Source organism: Tursiops truncatus, chromosome 17, assembly GCF_011762595.2.
Source record: "Tursiops truncatus isolate mTurTru1 chromosome 17, mTurTru1.mat.Y, whole genome shotgun sequence".
NCBI lineage: Eukaryota > Metazoa > Chordata > Mammalia > Artiodactyla > Delphinidae > Tursiops > Tursiops truncatus.
The window spans coordinates 33,012,607-33,029,382 of record NC_047050.1 but is presented as its reverse complement, the minus strand read 5'-3'; the positions used below and the strand labels follow the sequence as shown (position 1 = coordinate 33,029,382).

At 37.0% G+C, this 16,776-nt stretch overlaps 1 protein-coding gene and 1 long non-coding RNA gene across 17 annotated transcripts in view; one reads left to right on the top strand and one right to left on the bottom strand.

Annotated features, from left to right (window-relative positions):
• Nucleotides 1–10,358, bottom strand: part of LOC101332255 (receptor-interacting serine/threonine-protein kinase 2) — a 38,315-nt gene extending 27,957 nt beyond the window's left edge. For 2 of the 7 annotated variants that reach the window (XR_012327253.1, XM_033843167.2), the window contains exons 1-3: nt 10,119–10,291; nt 5,281–5,434; nt 2,510–2,665 (exon numbers count right to left, since the gene is read on the bottom strand). Coding sequence is in view for 6 of the 7 variants with exons in the window: in XM_033843167.2 (XP_033699058.1) it covers nt 2,510–2,665; nt 5,281–5,434; nt 10,119–10,291 (483 nt within the window). In the remaining variant the exon portion in view is untranslated. Of the gene's footprint in view, nt 1–2,509; nt 2,666–4,133; nt 4,231–5,280; nt 5,435–6,583; nt 10,082–10,118 lie in introns of those variants that run through there. The other 5 variants (XM_073794572.1, XM_033843169.2, XM_033843168.2 and 2 more) reach the window with 5 other exon arrangements.
• Nucleotides 10,359–10,439: 81 nt separating this feature from the next.
• Nucleotides 10,440–16,776, top strand: part of LOC117308723 (uncharacterized) — a 42,839-nt gene continuing 36,502 nt past the window's right edge. For 3 of the 10 annotated variants that reach the window (XR_012327261.1, XR_012327259.1, XR_012327258.1), the window contains exons 1-3: nt 10,930–11,067; nt 12,263–12,450; nt 14,756–14,921. This is a non-coding gene — a long non-coding RNA (uncharacterized lncRNA). Of the gene's footprint in view, nt 11,077–11,282; nt 11,330–12,262; nt 12,451–14,755; nt 14,922–16,776 lie in introns of all 10 variants that reach the window. The other 7 variants (XR_012327256.1, XR_012327254.1, XR_012327257.1 and 4 more) reach the window with 5 other exon arrangements.

Sequence of the window (16,776 nt, the reverse complement as noted above, 5' to 3'; positions counted from 1 at the left end):
CTTCTCCTTGCTTGGCCCTGCAATAAAACTTTCTCTGCTCCAAACTCTGACATTTTGGTTTGTTTGACCTCACTAGTGTGTTGGCCACACAAGTTGTGTGTTGGCCACACAAACTTGTGTTAGGTAATATGGGTATTTTGATTAGTTTTGAGGATCAAAATTTAAGAGAGATTTAAACACAGATGCATCTAGATAGCACCTGGGATTAAAACCTATGTAATAAGGAAATTGGCTGAAGAAACTAAAGATGTGTATAAGGGAAAAGTGTATGTGAGAAGTAAGGGGATTATAGCTAACTTCAAATCTCAGAAGGACTGTCAGGTGAAAATAAAATTGGACTTTGAACTCACTTTATCACTAGGACCGATGAGTGGAAGCAACAGAGAAGGAGTTGATCGTATAAGAAAATGTCACAGTCATTCAGTTACGGATCTTAAACACTCTCTTGTCACAGGGTAACTGCCTTGGGAGATGAGGGATTGTTGTAGTGAGGATTCAGAGGACCAGCTGATTAGGGGACTAGAATAAGTCACTTCTACCTGTATGGTTCTATAACTGATGTAATAGATTTGTCTCTTTTTTTTAAGTAGTATTGAGGCAGCAGCTTGCTTCTCTCTTCCTTTTCCTTCCATTTTATTCTAGGCAGAGGGAGTGCCTTCAATAAAGGTTTATTTTTTCACTTAACTTTTCTCACACTTTTTATATTTATTTTTCTATTGTTCCAACTTCCTTATTACTTATTTGAACATTTTTGGATACTTATAATAATCTTCAATTATGTATATTATTTGAAGTGTAGCAAAATACTATGTAAAAATAAAGTGAGTTACATTTAGTATTAATTTCTCAGCAACTGCTTTTTATTTGCTGTCATCAGTTACATATAGGGTAACTGAAATCACTACTCCTCTGGTGCCTTTAGGTATCTAAATCTTAAGCTTTATGCAAAAAATTAATTCAAAACAGATCACAGATCACAGATTTAAATGTGAAACATAAATCTATGGAACTTTTAGAAGATAACATAGAAGTAAATCTGCAATACCTGTGGCTTCGTGAAGAGTGCTTAGACATGACAGCAAAAGCATGATCATAAAAGAAATAAATTACAACTTTTGCTCTGTGAAAGACCCTGTTAAAAGGATGAAAAGAACAAACTTTGGATTGGCAGAAAATTTTTGCAAACTACATATCTGATTAAGGACTTATATCTAAATATATAGAACTCTTAAAACCCAATAGTATAAAAGCAAAGAATCCAAGTAGAAAATGGTCTTAAGATATGAAGAGATGTTTCACTGAAAAGGATATAGAGATGGCAAATAAATAAATAACAATATTCAACATTATAGGAAAATGAAAATTAAGACCATGGTGCTATATCACTATACATCTATTAGAATGTTAGAATAAAAAACTATGATAATACCAAATGCTGGTGAGGGTGTAGAAAAGCTGGGTCTTATATACATTGCCGGTGGAACATACAACGGTACAGCCACTGTGGAAAGTAGCTAGGTAGTTTCTTAAAAAGCTAAACATATGCTTACCATATGACCAAGCAGTTACACTCTTGGGCATTCATCTAGGAGGAATGAAAACTTACGTTTGTTCAAAAAGTTGCACAGGACTGTTCATAGGAGCTTTATTGTAATTGCCAAAGACTAAAAATAACCAAAATATCTCTCAACAGCTGAATGGTTAACAGCTGTTAACAGCTGTTAACCAAAAATTAACCAAAATATCTCTCAACAGCTGAATGTACACCCATACCATGGAATACTATTAACCAATGAAAAAGGAACCAACTGTTGACACAAGCAACAACTTAAATGGATCTCAAAGGCATTATGCTAAGTGAACAAAGCAGTCTCACAATATCACACACTGTATGATTCCATTCATATAGTATTCTCGAAATGACAAAATTATGGAGATGGAAGACAGGTTAGTGGTTGACAGTAGTTAGGTATGATGGAGGGGAGATGGTATGACTATAAAGGGGTAGCATAAGTGATATCTTTCTTGTGATAGAGTAGTGCTATATATTGATTGCTGTGGTGGTTACACAAATTTACACATGATAAAGTGATACAGAACTATATACATGCATTGTACCAATGCCAAATTCCTGGTCCTGAAATAGTACTATAATTATATGTGATGTAACCACTGGCAGAAATTGGGTGAAGGGTACATGGGACTCCTTTGTATTATCTTTGCAACCATCTATGAATCTATAATAATTTCAAAATAAAAAGTTAACAAAGGTATAATCGACAATTTAAATTAAGAACAGAATGACTGTATTTTGAACCATAATTTTACCAATGTCTGTAGTCTAGGAATAACTAACTCACTGCAGCAGGAAGAAGTGGCACTGAATTAGGGGCTATGGAAAAGGCAGAGATATTAAATTGGTAAGATAGAAGAAATAACTAAAAAGTCTTTAAAACTATTAAACACAAGGATGCAGATAAGCTTTTTTTTTAAAAAAAAAAGTAACTACCTTAACGTGAAATTCATTATCCAATAAGATATTCTGAGTCTTCAGGTCATGATGAAGTAGAGGAGGATTCATATTGTGCAGGTAATTTACACCTAGTGCAATTTCATGCAGAATACGAAATCTTAATGGCCAAGGAACATCAGGATATTCATTTTTCTTCATATATATGGAAAGAAACAAAACTAAAATTAGTGGCCAAATTTATTTCCACTTAGAAAATGAAATATTCCATGAGGAAATATAGTATTAAACTAAATATCTGGTATAACTAAATTCAGGGCAAAAAGTACTCATTTTGTTATATTACCAATTTGACGTTATTTAACATCCTTGTATCTTACTTTACTCAATTTTTAGAGAAAATAATGACTTTACAGTACTGATATTTCCTTTTAGTTTATACTGGTAATGCAACTACATGGTATGGGGTCTTTCTTCAGTTGAGACAGTTTTAAATTATTTTTTATCTATATAATACCCAAACATATATTTATACTCATAGCCATCTTCCCATTCTATGGCTTCTTATCAAATAACTTGTGCCCATGAATGTGTACACACACACACACACACAATTTGTTTCTATTCAAAATTTATATTTTAAATTTCCTATTAATATAAAACCATACTTGATTATGATGATAACCACTGCATCAATTAAAATTATGACCATAATATATTTACTTACTAAGCATTAATACTTCATATTTTTAAATCATATATTTACTTGCATTTCAGCTTGAAAAATTAGCATTTGGGAGTTTTGCTTTTGTGAAGGAGACAAAAATCATCTTCATTTCTAAGTATATATAACATAGAAACATTAAAAATGTAATGTTTTCTATTTCCTGGTACTTACAAGTGACAGTCATCTGAACTTTCTTAAATGTTTTCTGAACATAAAAGTTAATACAGCTTCCCAGGAGAATGAACATACTCAGAAAAATTAGATAATTTGGGAATATCCAACTATGAATCAACAGGGACCATGCCACTGGGTACATTTTACTAAATAATATGAAAAAGTATGCTTCCACTGAGCTCAAAACTGTTCTTAAGAATTTTTTTTCTGCAGATGGGTCAGCTTATAGTTCATTGATTAACTAACTTGGCAGGGGAGTGGCTCAAAATACTTGTCTTTACATAGTATTTTGATTTTTTTCATCAATCTTTTGTGAGGTTGGGGGAACGTGCTTCAAGATAAATCCTGACCTAATAATACAGGACACCAAAAGAAACACAAAACACAAATGTTCAACATTACTTCCTCTTGTATACACAGATTCCCATCCCCTTGAGTAACTGAATCTTTTAATCTTTAAAAAGGTAACTTTTTCTGAAAATTATATAGTTTAAAGAAGTAACAAGGCCTCTCTGCAGTATAGTGCTATATGGAAGCTTTTGATCATGGAGAGGAAGGTAGATGAGTGCTCACTATGTATTTTATGATTCCTTCCAGGAGTCAGCAATCCCCCTGTAGGAGGCTCTAGAATTTCTAATGGGCTCCAAATTTGGGTACCAGAGCATCTACTGTGGTGCTGGGGTATGGGAAGACAACATTAGAATTTATGCTTATACTCATTTAACAAAAGGAAACTGTGTTTAATTAGTATTTGTATCTTACTTGCTGTGTTGGTTACACAAATCTTATGCACTGACACTAGTTACTTTACTCTGTCCTTGTTTCAGATGGTCCTGTCACAAACAGAATGTGTTGTATCCTGAAATAAAGAGGAAGTCACTCCATGAGTGGTGACAGTGGCACCCATTCTCTCTTGTTTGCTTATAGAACACTGTGATGTATCAGAATTTAGGAGTGTTCAGTGACTAGATTTTACAGATTATGTTACTACTCAGTTTTAACTAAAGCACCCCTCACAAAAGAGACCGAGTTCTTTAAAAATATTTCTTGACAGAAACTGCAGGCTAGAGATAATCTTAGTAATATGAGAGCAAGCAAACAACAATAGATGGATACACATATTTTGAGAATGAGGACACCCCCCACAACCGGGCCATATTTGTTTACTGATGGGCTTCACAATTAAAGCCAGATAACTGATACCTTGGGAAAAAGGTACATGGCTCATGCCATTGTCTATTATTGGAAAAGCTCATGTATTTGATACTCAGATTTATTTGGTCTATTAATTCAGAACTTTATGAACTGGTATTATTAACATTTAATTTGAACCCTACATTGTCTTTAACATAAAATGAAATCTGGCTTAAACTAACAATAAATTGTATGGTGTGCAGAGTTTATCTTTTCTCTCTCCTGTTCCTCTCTTACATATATATACATGTGGATATTAGAATTCAGTGTAAACCTCAGGAACAGTAACCTAAGCAAAATAATCTAGGTCACTTAGAATGCAGGGTCTGACTCCACAGTATTTTTTTTTTTTTTTTTTTGCGGTACCCGGGCCTCTCACTGTTGTGGCCTCTCCCGTTGCGGAGCACAGGCTCCGGACGCGCAGGCTCAGCGGCCATGGCTCACGGGCTCAGCCGCTCCGCGGCATGTGGGATCCTCCCAGACCGGGGCACGAACCCATGTCCCTGCATCCACAGGCGGACTCTCAACCACTGAGCCACCAGGGAAGCCCCACAGTATTTTTAACAACACAAAAGAAGCCATAAATGGTGAAGTTTTTCATTATTCTTATTTTGATTCATCTATATATCCCCAAATAATCTGATCATTTGTAAAACGAAAGTACTATATAGGTTGAATAACAGAATTATAACGACTGAAAATGTATAATACTTACCCTATGTAGGAGTTCATTTAATGACCCATTTGGCATGTATTCAGTAACTATTCCCAAAAATTCAGGCTCATTGCAAATTCCCAAAATTGGAAGAATGTAACTAAATCTAGCTTTGTGTAAAATTTCAGCTTCTCTTAAGACATCATTTCTTTCACTAAAAAAGAAAATGTATAATTATTTCAAAGTAAGGAAAAATACACAATTATCAAGCCCATAAATATTAGTTAATCCTGGATTTTTTCATTCATTAGCTTTTGACCTCATGTAAATTATGCAGCTTCTCTTAGTTTCTTCGTGTTTAAAGTTGGGATAATATCTACCCTATATATTCCATAGGTCTGTTTAGAGACCAAAATACCTGTATAAGCCACTGACAGAAAAAAGTGCTACATACAGATTATTATTGTACTCTTCTCAGGAAAGGGAAAGAATACCATGTTTAAGTTTATAAAGTCTATATTAGAATGATAGGTGCTTGAACTAATTACATTAAGTTTATGTTGTATTAAAATGATCACATTTGATTAGACTATTATATTAAATTTTATGGTTGCATACCATGTAAACATTTTCTAAATATCCTGAATATTAAAACACTTAAGTGTTGTAGATTTTAATGACTAGATGATAATAGTTGCATAAGGGTCAATAATGCTTAGAAATTATATACTGGAACACAGGAAAAGGACACTGAGAACAGGTAAATGCTTAGAATGGATCCCTGGGCTAACTCTGGATCCCAGGTTCATTTGATTTTTCATTCATAAAACAAATAAATATTGAACATTTATTATGAATAAAGAACTGTGCTCAGCATTATGGAGACTAGTAAGTTTAAAAAAACCAAAAAACAAAACACATAGTCTGTGACCTCAAACTGTCCAGAAATCTTTTTAAGAAAAATAAGTACTCACTGTGGTCTTGATTTACACTTCTCCAATGATTAGTGATGTTGAGCACCTTTTCATACACCTATTGGTCATTTGTATGTCTTTCGATGTGTTAATTATATTGATATTGGTAATTATTCCATGATGATGTATATGTATAGCAAATAATCATGTTTTGCACTTTAAATATATACGATTATATTTGTCAATTATTCCTCAATAAAGTTAAAAAATAAGAAAAGCAAATAAAAAAAGAAAACCAAATACTTAAAATATAAGGCAGAATATGATAAGCGCCATCAAAAACAAGTAAATAAGCAAGCAAATAAATAAATAAATATAGGGAGCTCAGAGAACTAGTAAATCTGGGCTAGGGAGTTGCTACAGCCTTTAGAGAGAGATGTCAACAGTACCTTAAGGATGGATAGAATTTCAACCACTGGAAAAAGGGCATCCAAGATATGTGGTCCCTCTCCAAGATGGGAGAGATTTTGCCTTTCTTTTTCATCTGTGTCTCCCCAGGATCTGGAACAGTACCTGGCACACAGAATTTGTCTAATAGATGTGTATCAAATGAACTCAAGGAAGTTAAAGTACAGGCTATATCTGGAAAATGACAAATTGTTTAATATGAATCAGGATGTGTAACAGCGTGTGTAAAGGGAGTGAAGGTGAATAGGGTAGGGTAGGGCCTCATCGCAGAGCCTTAAAGCCAGGTGAGAGCATTTACACTTGATTTGGTAGTCACTGAGTTGAGACTACAGGTTATTGAGCACAGGAGTGACAGGAGTGGAACAAACTTTTAGGATGATTAATTTGGCAGCAAGGTGTAGGATCAGCAGAAGGAGGTAGAGTTTGAAAGCCAGGTATTAGAAGATTATAATACTAGTTAAGATGTAAAGCAATAAGAGTCTGAAACTATAAAGGTTGCAGTGTAAATAGAAAGAAAAACACTAGCTGAATAGAATACCCAGGCTCTGGTGGCTGACTGATTGACCTGATTGACTAAGGGAGGTATATACATATATATATATGTGTATATGTGTATGTATATGTATGTGTGTGTACGTGTGTGTGTACATATATATGAAGGGAACTGGATTTGTCACCAATTTTTTCCATGGATGATTTGGTATTGGTAGCAGCAGTAATAGAAAGAGAACTGTCTCTAGGAGAAGCTTATTAGGTAAACAATGATGATTAGTTGGTGTTTAAACCACCCAAGCTCTTGATGAATGGCTGCTGAAATAAGAAAAGCAACAGACATTCCAGACCAGACTATGAAGCCTCCTTAAAAACAAACAATAAGCAAAATAAAGCAAAAAAATCTTAGTCATCTATGTTTTGAAGAGGTAATATACTTACATGTTTCAAAATTCAAGAATTACAAGAATGCATAAAGAGTTTCTCTTCTTCTCCCTGCTCTTCAGCCACTTAATATCCCAACTGTGAGGCAACCAATTATACCAGTTTGTGAGACCTGCTTTAATTAAATTTATATTTCCTAAGCTGAAACAGGTCTGTATTTGCCTCATGAAATGTAGGTCAACAAGACAGTTATTGAGTAGCACCTTTGCCGGGAAGGTTCCTGGATACTCTGAGAAAGAATTATAGAGAGGGCATGCTACGGGATATCTTAGTGATACTTAATATACTAATTCCTCCTCCCATTAAGAGTATGATGCATTCTTCCTTCTCTTGTGATCCTATGATGTGTTGGCCACTTTACTACAGTTGGTTTCATTATCCCTACTTTATATATGAGAGCACGAAGGCTCACATAAATTAATAATTTCTACTGGTCATGCCAACAATAAGTGGCAGATTTAGAGTCAGATTTGAATTGCAATTGTGGGACTCTAAAGCCTTTGTTTTTTCCACTCACTGCTTAATCAGAGAAGGAAAATTCTTGAAGTCAGATTTCAGGAAGAATGAGTGGGAAAACAGAAAAAGCCAAAATAGTTTAAAAATAGGTTTTTATATTAAAAAAATAAAATGTAAAACAGCTTTTATAGACATATTACCAAAATTACCCATAACAAATTTCAGTTACAAAACAGTTACACTGTTTACACAAGGTATTTGAACAAGCTGTCAGACTCATCTACGCATAAGGAGTTGGGAGATTGTTGGGGAAGGTCCACTCGTTGGGCAGAAGTCAGGTTACAGAGAATAATTTACCAATCACTAAAATAAGAACATGTTACAGCACATAAACTTATTTTTCTTTTGTGATCTCAAAGAACAATGCAAACATTATCCACACCAGAGCCCAAGAAGTACATGTATCTGTTATTCCCACTTTATAAGTGAAGACATAAAACACCCTGTGAGTCAACTGCATAGCCCAGTCCTATGCTCAGACTACATAAATACTGCTAATGTTAACATTTTAGGTAACAAGTGGAAGAAAAATGTGATGCAGTAATGCCAGAGTGTTGCACTGTTCCTTATGGCTTCTTTGATGGCAGAATTAATTTCCTACCCGATTTAGTGAAGAATTTTAGAAGATGAAATTGTTAATGAGCACGAGAGGGAACTCCCTTCATTTCTTGGCCCCAAATGGCACAAAACTTAGATAAATTAAAATCTTGAGAAGCAGCATCCAAAATGGGAGGATCAATCTCCTTTAAAATACCTAAGGAGTCCATCAGTGCTAGATTTCCACATATTTTAATAGTTGATTCTAAAATACATCTACCCTCTCTAATCAACCACCACCCTTCAAAGTTGACTACATACACATAATTTCCCAGTAATTGCTCCACAGAATTCAAGACCCTGGGTAAATATACCCCGTATATCACTAAATCAGGATTATGGTACACAAAAAGCAGGAACAATTTCTAGAGGTGTCTCAAACTTACTGTGAGATCTAGCCCATCCAAGCCTGATAGCAAGAGAGCAAGTAAAAGCCACAGGCAGATGAAAGTCAATACCATTAGCAGGGCTGAAGCTGAGGAATTTATCTGCTGTTGGATACTGACAGCCTCTAGCTAATCAGGCATCTAGCATGATGTATTTTCACTTTAGATATAGGGGGAGGAGAGGAGAATGTTGCAATCATGGATGTTAACTCACTAAGAATTGAATGCAGGGCCTAGTTAAATTCCTATTGGAAGGAAAATACACAAGACTAGTGACTAGACTCACTGATTAATATATATGGTTGAAAGGTTTTTCTGGAAACAGGAACTAATCTAGCCTTCCCTTGAAATCTGGACATTGCACTAAACTTGGTCCAGGATGGGAGAGACATTCAAAAGTTTGGGTCATTTAACAGCTTTCTGATTTCAGTTTATTGTTAGCAAAAATAATACAAGTTTCCTCTAGAGACAGGCTTCCTTCCCTGTGACGGTAAGAGGAGAAACTAAATTGAGTTTGATATCTAAACTTTCATGCCTACATGTGTAAACCAAAAACAACAAAAAGCCCAAACCAAAACGTCCCAGACTCTACAGCAGTGCTGTTCAATAAAAATATAATGTGAACCACATATACAATTTGAAATTTTCTAATAGCCACTTAAAAAAAAAGTAATATCCACCTGTGGCTAAGAGCTACCTATTGGGCAGTGCAGCCCTAGAATTCGACTTCAAAAAAAAAAAGGGAAAAACAAAGCAAACAGAACCCAACTTCAATAAAGAGGACGTTTAGAGTTGGGCTGTGATTGCTGATATTTGGTGTCTGGAGAAAGGAGGCCCAGGAGTAAGAAAAAAAGGAGAGGGCAGTGAAAAGAAGCGTGATTGCTGCATCTACAGAGAAGCCTGCTCTCCCCACCATGTTAGCCCAAGCGTTGAACGGCTGCCTAGAGGTGACGAGGTGTGCGGCCGATCCCAAGTGGTCACCGTCGCTTGGGCTTCAGAGCCCGCTTGCCGGGGGTTAGAGCCAGTGGGGTGGGGAACGCAGATTTCGGGGCTCCGCGGTGGAGCCGCCAGGGCGCCCTACCTGTCGAGCAGTGGGGTGTGAATGTGCAGGTGTTTCACGGCCACCTGAACGCGCCAGTCTGCGTGGCGGGCAGAAGACACGGTGCCGGACGCGCCGCGGCTCAAGTAGCGCAAGTCGGCGAGCTTGTGGTACGGGATGGTGGGCAGGGCGCTGCAGATGGCCTCCTCGTTCATGGTAGCGGGTGGCGCGGGCACTCAGGCAGCCGGTCGATTCCGGAAATGCCCGCCGCTCTCGCGGCTCCACCCCCTGCGCGAGCCGGGTCGGCAGGCCCTACAGCCTGCCGGACATTAGGTCACGAGGCCGTCCATTCTCCGCGCAGCGCACGCCAAGCCGCTGCTTATCCGGAGCCGGAGCGGACTCTTCTCTTCTAGAGACTGGTCAACTCTGCGGCGGCGGGGCGCACAGGGGAGGAGCTTCCTCTCTCCGACCTGGCCCTCCCAGGCGCTGCCAGCCACCCGAGCCCGCCTTTCGGAGCTCCTCCCTCCCCAGACTTCTCACGCGACGTCAACGGCGGCTGCCGAGGCGGGGATGAGGGCCACTGGCCCGCGATCCTCCCAGCAAGGCTCCGGCCTCGGCCTCAGGCCCGAGATCTCCGCCTTGTGGCGACCAGACGACGTGTGCCACACCGGCGGGGCTCGGGCGGGGGCTTGGGAGTGGGGAAGTGAGCCAGGGGCGCTCAATTTGTCTTCTCTCCCCGCAACCCACAAGGTTGGAAAGGTTTTCTTGTGGGGAAATTTCCTCTCCGCAGCTTCACACTCAGTCAGCGGACCCTCCCACCCAGGAGGAATCTCCCCTGGTCCCATCGGCGCGTCTTCCGGGAGTCGCCAAACACCAGACAGAGGTAGCGGGCCGGGTGTGGCAGCTGCCATTTCCTGACTCCGCGCCTGCGCGGAAAGCCCTTTGAGGACGTGCGGTGGTGACTTACTTGGGCTCCGCACTTCTCAGCCCGGTGAGTCAGGTAGGGGTGTAGATTCACTTGCGTATCTGGACTCCAATCTAACCTCACTTCCAACTACTTCAGTCGTGTGGGGGTGGTTGATAAGCCCTGTCAGAGCTTAATCCTGTCTAAACGTTCAGATGTTTAGTTCCTGTTGAGTGCTTCTCTACTAGGGACGTATTCTTCTCTCTCTTTTTTTTTTTCTCTCCTGACGTCCATAATTACAGACAGAGATTGAAAAGTAACCTTGAGAGAGTCCCTCCCTTGATTCCAGGTAAGACTGCAAACATTTCTTTCTTATAGATCTGGGAAGAATGCTGTGTTTAATGCCAACCAAAAAAGACTGCAAAGATCTTTTTACCTTAAACAAACACTTTTCTACACCTGAAATGACTATTTTGCAAAGGGTGGTGCAAATATTATACACAATACCAAGTCCATGCTAGGCATTTAATGAATTGTAAAGCAAAAGTAATAGGGAATGCCTGACTTCAATCAGGGATTTCTGCCTACAGAAAATCAGTGCATCCTGTATTTTTGTATTGCCTGAAATGAGAGTAGCAGTGTTAACATTTTACAATAAATGGAAGCTGTAATGAAAGAGTGTGTTTTAAAATTTGATAATTTAAAATAAAATACTTAGCTTTAAAGATATGGTCTGATAATCTGTGGTTCATTCCTTAATAAGCTTTTTGCTACAAAAAGTGCTCAGAAAACTTTTCCCATTCATTCATTCATCCAGTCAGTTTACAAACAGAATTCTAGAGAAAGAGAACAAAAATAAAGAAGGGAGGAAATGATCAAAATAATAATTCAAGAATTTTTTCCAGGACCAAAAGACAAAGATCTTCATATTTAAAGGACCCACCAGCTACCCACAGTGACTGAAAAAGGACCTATGTTAAAGCACACCATTAAAAAGATCAGAACACTAAGAATAAAGAGAAGATTCTAAAAATTTTCAGAGGGAAGCCGCAGGAATAAACGGATGGGAATTAGAATGGCATTGGGTTTCTCAACAATAACACTTTTATGCTAAAACACTACAGTGAAATTTCAAGTTTTGTAAGACAATAACTTCCAACCTAGAATCCTATAGTCAAACTATCCATCAAGTGTAAGAATAGAATAAAAACATTTTCACATATACAAGGATGAAAACATTTATTTTCCATCCATCCATCCACCTTTTTTTTTTTTTTTTTAGGGCAAGTTACTAGAGGATGTGCTCCAACAAAACATGAGAGCAAGACAAGAAAGAGAAAGACATGGGATCCAGAAAAAAGGACCAGGAGAATGTGAAGGGAAATGCCAGGGTGAAAGATATGTGGCAGAATTAGAGAGCAATCGTTTTCACCGGAGAAGGAAGATGGCAGACTCCAAGAAGAAAGACTGGTTAGTGTAATTGAATTTATTTAGATTACTAATTTTGAGTATTTGGGTAGTTATATTGATAGATGTTTGATAGATCTAATGAAATACATGATAAAATTCGAGAGAGAACTTAAAAAATATAAGCAAGTAAAAAAAGGAAGCAATTATTAATTCCATGAAAAATAAAAATTAGACAAGAATGGAAACAGTGTTTCTCCAACTGTTCTGTGGTGGTGAAAATTTTAAGACTTTTTAGAGCTTCTGAAATACTAGTATATTATAAATCTCGAAGGAGAGAACATGCAGCATAGAGCACTATAAAATTTATTTATATTTTTAATTGCATTACTTTAAAATTTTTAAAAATTAGTATTCACTTGGTTCAAAGTTTAAAAGTGTAACAGACAGATAATTCAATAGAAAATTAGGCAAAAGACCTAGGTAGTTCACACAAGGGTATATCTAAATAGCAAATAGCAAATGAATGTGAAAAGGTGCTCGACATCATCAGTCATTAGAGAACTACAAGTTAAAACCACAGTGCAATATCACTACACAAATACAAGAATAACTAAAATTAAAAAGACAGAATATAGCAAGTGTGGGTGAGGTTTTGTAACAATTGGAACTCTTGTACATTGCTGGTGGGAGTGTCAATTGGTACAATCAATTTTGCAAACTGTATGGCAGTACTATTAAAATTGCAGATATGCGGATCCTCAGCAATTCCTTGCCTAGGTATATGGACATGCATATGCATATACTAGAAAGTTCATAGTAGTGCTATTTATAATAGCTTCAAACTGGAAATTACCCAAATATCCATAAATACTAGAATGGATAAGTGATTCGTGGCCCATTTAAACAGTGGAATACTAAACAGCAATGATATTGAGCAGTGTACAATATTGATGAATTGCACAAATACAATACTGGATGAAAAAGCTAGACACAGAAGAGTATACATTTTATGAGTCAATTCCTATTAAGTACAAAAACAAGCAAAACTAGCCTATGCTTTTAGAAATCAGGATAATGTCTACTCTTGTAGAGTGGTCATAGTGACTAGAAGGGACAGGATGAGGCCTCTGGGGTGATAGAAATGTTCTGTTTCTTGATCTAGGACCTAGACTCTTGGTGCCAGTTGCACGGGTATGTTCAGTTATGAAAATTCTTTGAGGTTACACAATGTGCACTTTTCTGTATATATATATATGTTATACTCCAATAAAAGGTTAATAGGTTTAAATACAAAATAAATAATATATGTGGGTGTATATTATGTCTCTTACTTTTATTTAATTAGTATTACAGTATATACCTGTTCACCTTGCTTGTCTTTCACTTAGTAATCTATTTCAGATATCTTTCCATACAAATGCATAAAAAGCTTCCTCATTTTTTTTTTTAATGATAGATATGCCATAATTTACCCCTCATTGGTGGACACTTAGCTGTTTTCCACATATTTACTTACAAATTATGCTGCAGTAAGTAATCATTACATATGTCATTTCATACATGTGCAAGTGTATCCATATATATGCCCTAGAAGCTGAACTGCTGGACAAAAGAGTTATGTTCATTTGTAATTTTGGTTTGTATTGTTGAATTGACCTTCACTGAGGTTGTTCCAGTTTTCTTTTTCTGCAGACAAATGAGAGTGCTGTTTCTCCACACACCTTCTTTCATTTCTTTTCGAGATAGATAGTATAATGTTGATCTGCTGATTCCTGTATTTCAGTGCTTCTAAACTCATTTAAATGCTAAGATTCTTTTTATTGCAGACCTTCTAAATATCTGGCTTCAATTTGTTTATCACAACCTCAAACCTTTAGCTTTCATTATAGTTTCACTATTATACAGCTTAAAAATATGTATTCTTAGTGATATGTACATTGTTTAATTAATGCCCATAATGAATGGCTAATGACAGGAAACCTAAAGAATACTAATGATAAACCACATCAACTAAATGAGAAGCAAAGAACATGAGAATAATTATGCAAATTAGGCTAAAAAACAAGCTTCACACCTATATGTTGAATTCATCTATTCAAAATTCTGTAGAGTCATATTAAGTCATATTTTCCATTTACTGAGAATAAAGGTTATTTATATCTGCATGTGCTATTTTAGGGACATGGTAGCTTGAAATGGCATGCTTGAAATCTCTCATAGTCTGTTTTTTGTTTTGCTTGTTTTTTTAACTTCAATGCCTTTTATTCCTGTAAGTTCTTATTTATTTATTTTTCTAATTTTATTTTTTAAATTAATTTTTATTGGAGTATAGTTGCTTTACAATGTGTTAATTTCTACTGTACAGCAAAGTGAATCAGCTTTATGTATACATATAATGTCCATGGACAGAGGAATGGATAAAGAAGATGTGGTATATATATACAATGGCATATTATCCAGCCATAAAAAGGAATGAAATTGGGTCATTTGTAGAGACGTGGATGGAGCCAGAGACTGTCATAAAGAGTGAAGTAAGTCGGAAAGAGAAAAACAAATATCATATATTAACGTTTATACGTGGAATCTAGAAAAATGGTATAGATGATCTTATTTGCAAAGCAGAAATAGAGACACAGATGTAGAGAACAAACGTATGGACACCAAGGGAGGAAGTGGGGGGGGTGGGATGAATTGGGAGATTGGGATTGACATATATACACTATTGCTACTATGTATAAAATAGATAACTAATGAGAACCTACTGTATATAGCTCAAGGAACTCTACTCAATGCTCTGTGGTGACCTAAATGGGAAGGAAATCCAAAAAAAGAGGGGATATATCTCATAGTCTTTAAAATTAGAAACAAGACAGAAAAGTTGAAAAATAAACCACTTAAAAAAGTACAAATGCAAGAATTAAAAACATCTCATATTCTAATTTTTTCTATTTTTTGGTCTGAAAGCATCTGGTAACCATTGGGGGAAAATGGGTGAAGGATATGTGGGACCTCTCTGTATTATTTTTACAACTTCCTGTGAGTCTATTATTATCTCCAAATAAAAAGTTTTAAAAAGTTGTACCTGGGTGTATTAGTTTCCAGGGACTGCCATAACAAAGAACCACAAGAATTATAAAAAGGTATGTAAATGAGAAGTAAGGCTTCCTGATTCTTCAGATCTCCAGTTCACCTTCCCTAAGACAACAAATAAATTTAAAAAATATTATATGCCATAATGCTAGGTGCTGGAAATACAGGGATAACAAAAGACACATGGTCTCTGTCCTTAAAATGCTTTTAGTGTTCTAAGGGAGATAGAACCTAACCATACAATTACAGTAGAGTGTGATAAATGTTCTGGTAGAGAAGTCCAGGGCACACTCAGAAATTAGGGGAAAGAAGCCTGCATGGTAATTTAATGAAGAGAGGTAAGGCAAACTGCCCAAAGTCATAGAGTTTTTAAACTACAGAGACATGATTCCTGCACAAATCTGTTTGAATTAAAGCTCATATTCTTTCTGGGAACTGCTTGCTGTATCACTAGGGTATTACATTTTCAGTTTCACTTTATATGATGTCTCAGGAGAGGAATTTAGTAGCAAGAGGGAATTTCCCAGCTACAAAAAGACAGTGATGGACAAAAATTTATTATTAAGGGACATTTCATGGGAAATTCCATTTTCTTTTGATATTTTACTTGGCAGGTTTCCAAGAGTGTGGAAAGATGTGTTACCAGTAGCTCAGTCTGCATTTAAAAATTTTAGCTCCTGAATTAAGCAGGATATTTTGCTTTTTCAAATGTCTTCAGAACTCAAAATCATTTTCTCCAGCTGTCACTCCTAGCTTGTTAGCAAAATATACTAAGATATATTTTTTAGGCAATACACACACACACACTCAGAGACAAAGACACACTGTTTTTTTTTTTCTGCTTTAGGCAGTGGCTATATGAAAGAGATTATAAGTTCAATACCCTTTTTAGTATCCTTTTTTGGGCAAGCATAGACAAAGTTGTGGAAGAAGGCAGAGCTTTTCTTATTGTAGTAGCCAATATAGTCTAGTTCAGGAGTCCCCAACCCCCGGGCCGCAGACTGGTACCGGTGCACAGGCCTGTTAGGAACTGGGCCGCGCAGCAGGAGGTGAGCGGCTGGCAAGCGAGCAGAGCTTCATCTGCTGCTCCACATCGCTCCCCATTGCTCGCCATCCCCCCCACCCAGTCCGGGGAAAAATTGTCTTTCACAAAACCAGTCCCTGGTGCCAAAAAGGTTGGGGACCACTGGTCTAGGTCATAACAGCGCCGGCTGGTGCAATTTGGAATCAGAAACATGATTGAAGCAGGGATCCAATGTCAGCAGCTGAACAGGTTGCCAGAGAGAACTCGAAGGT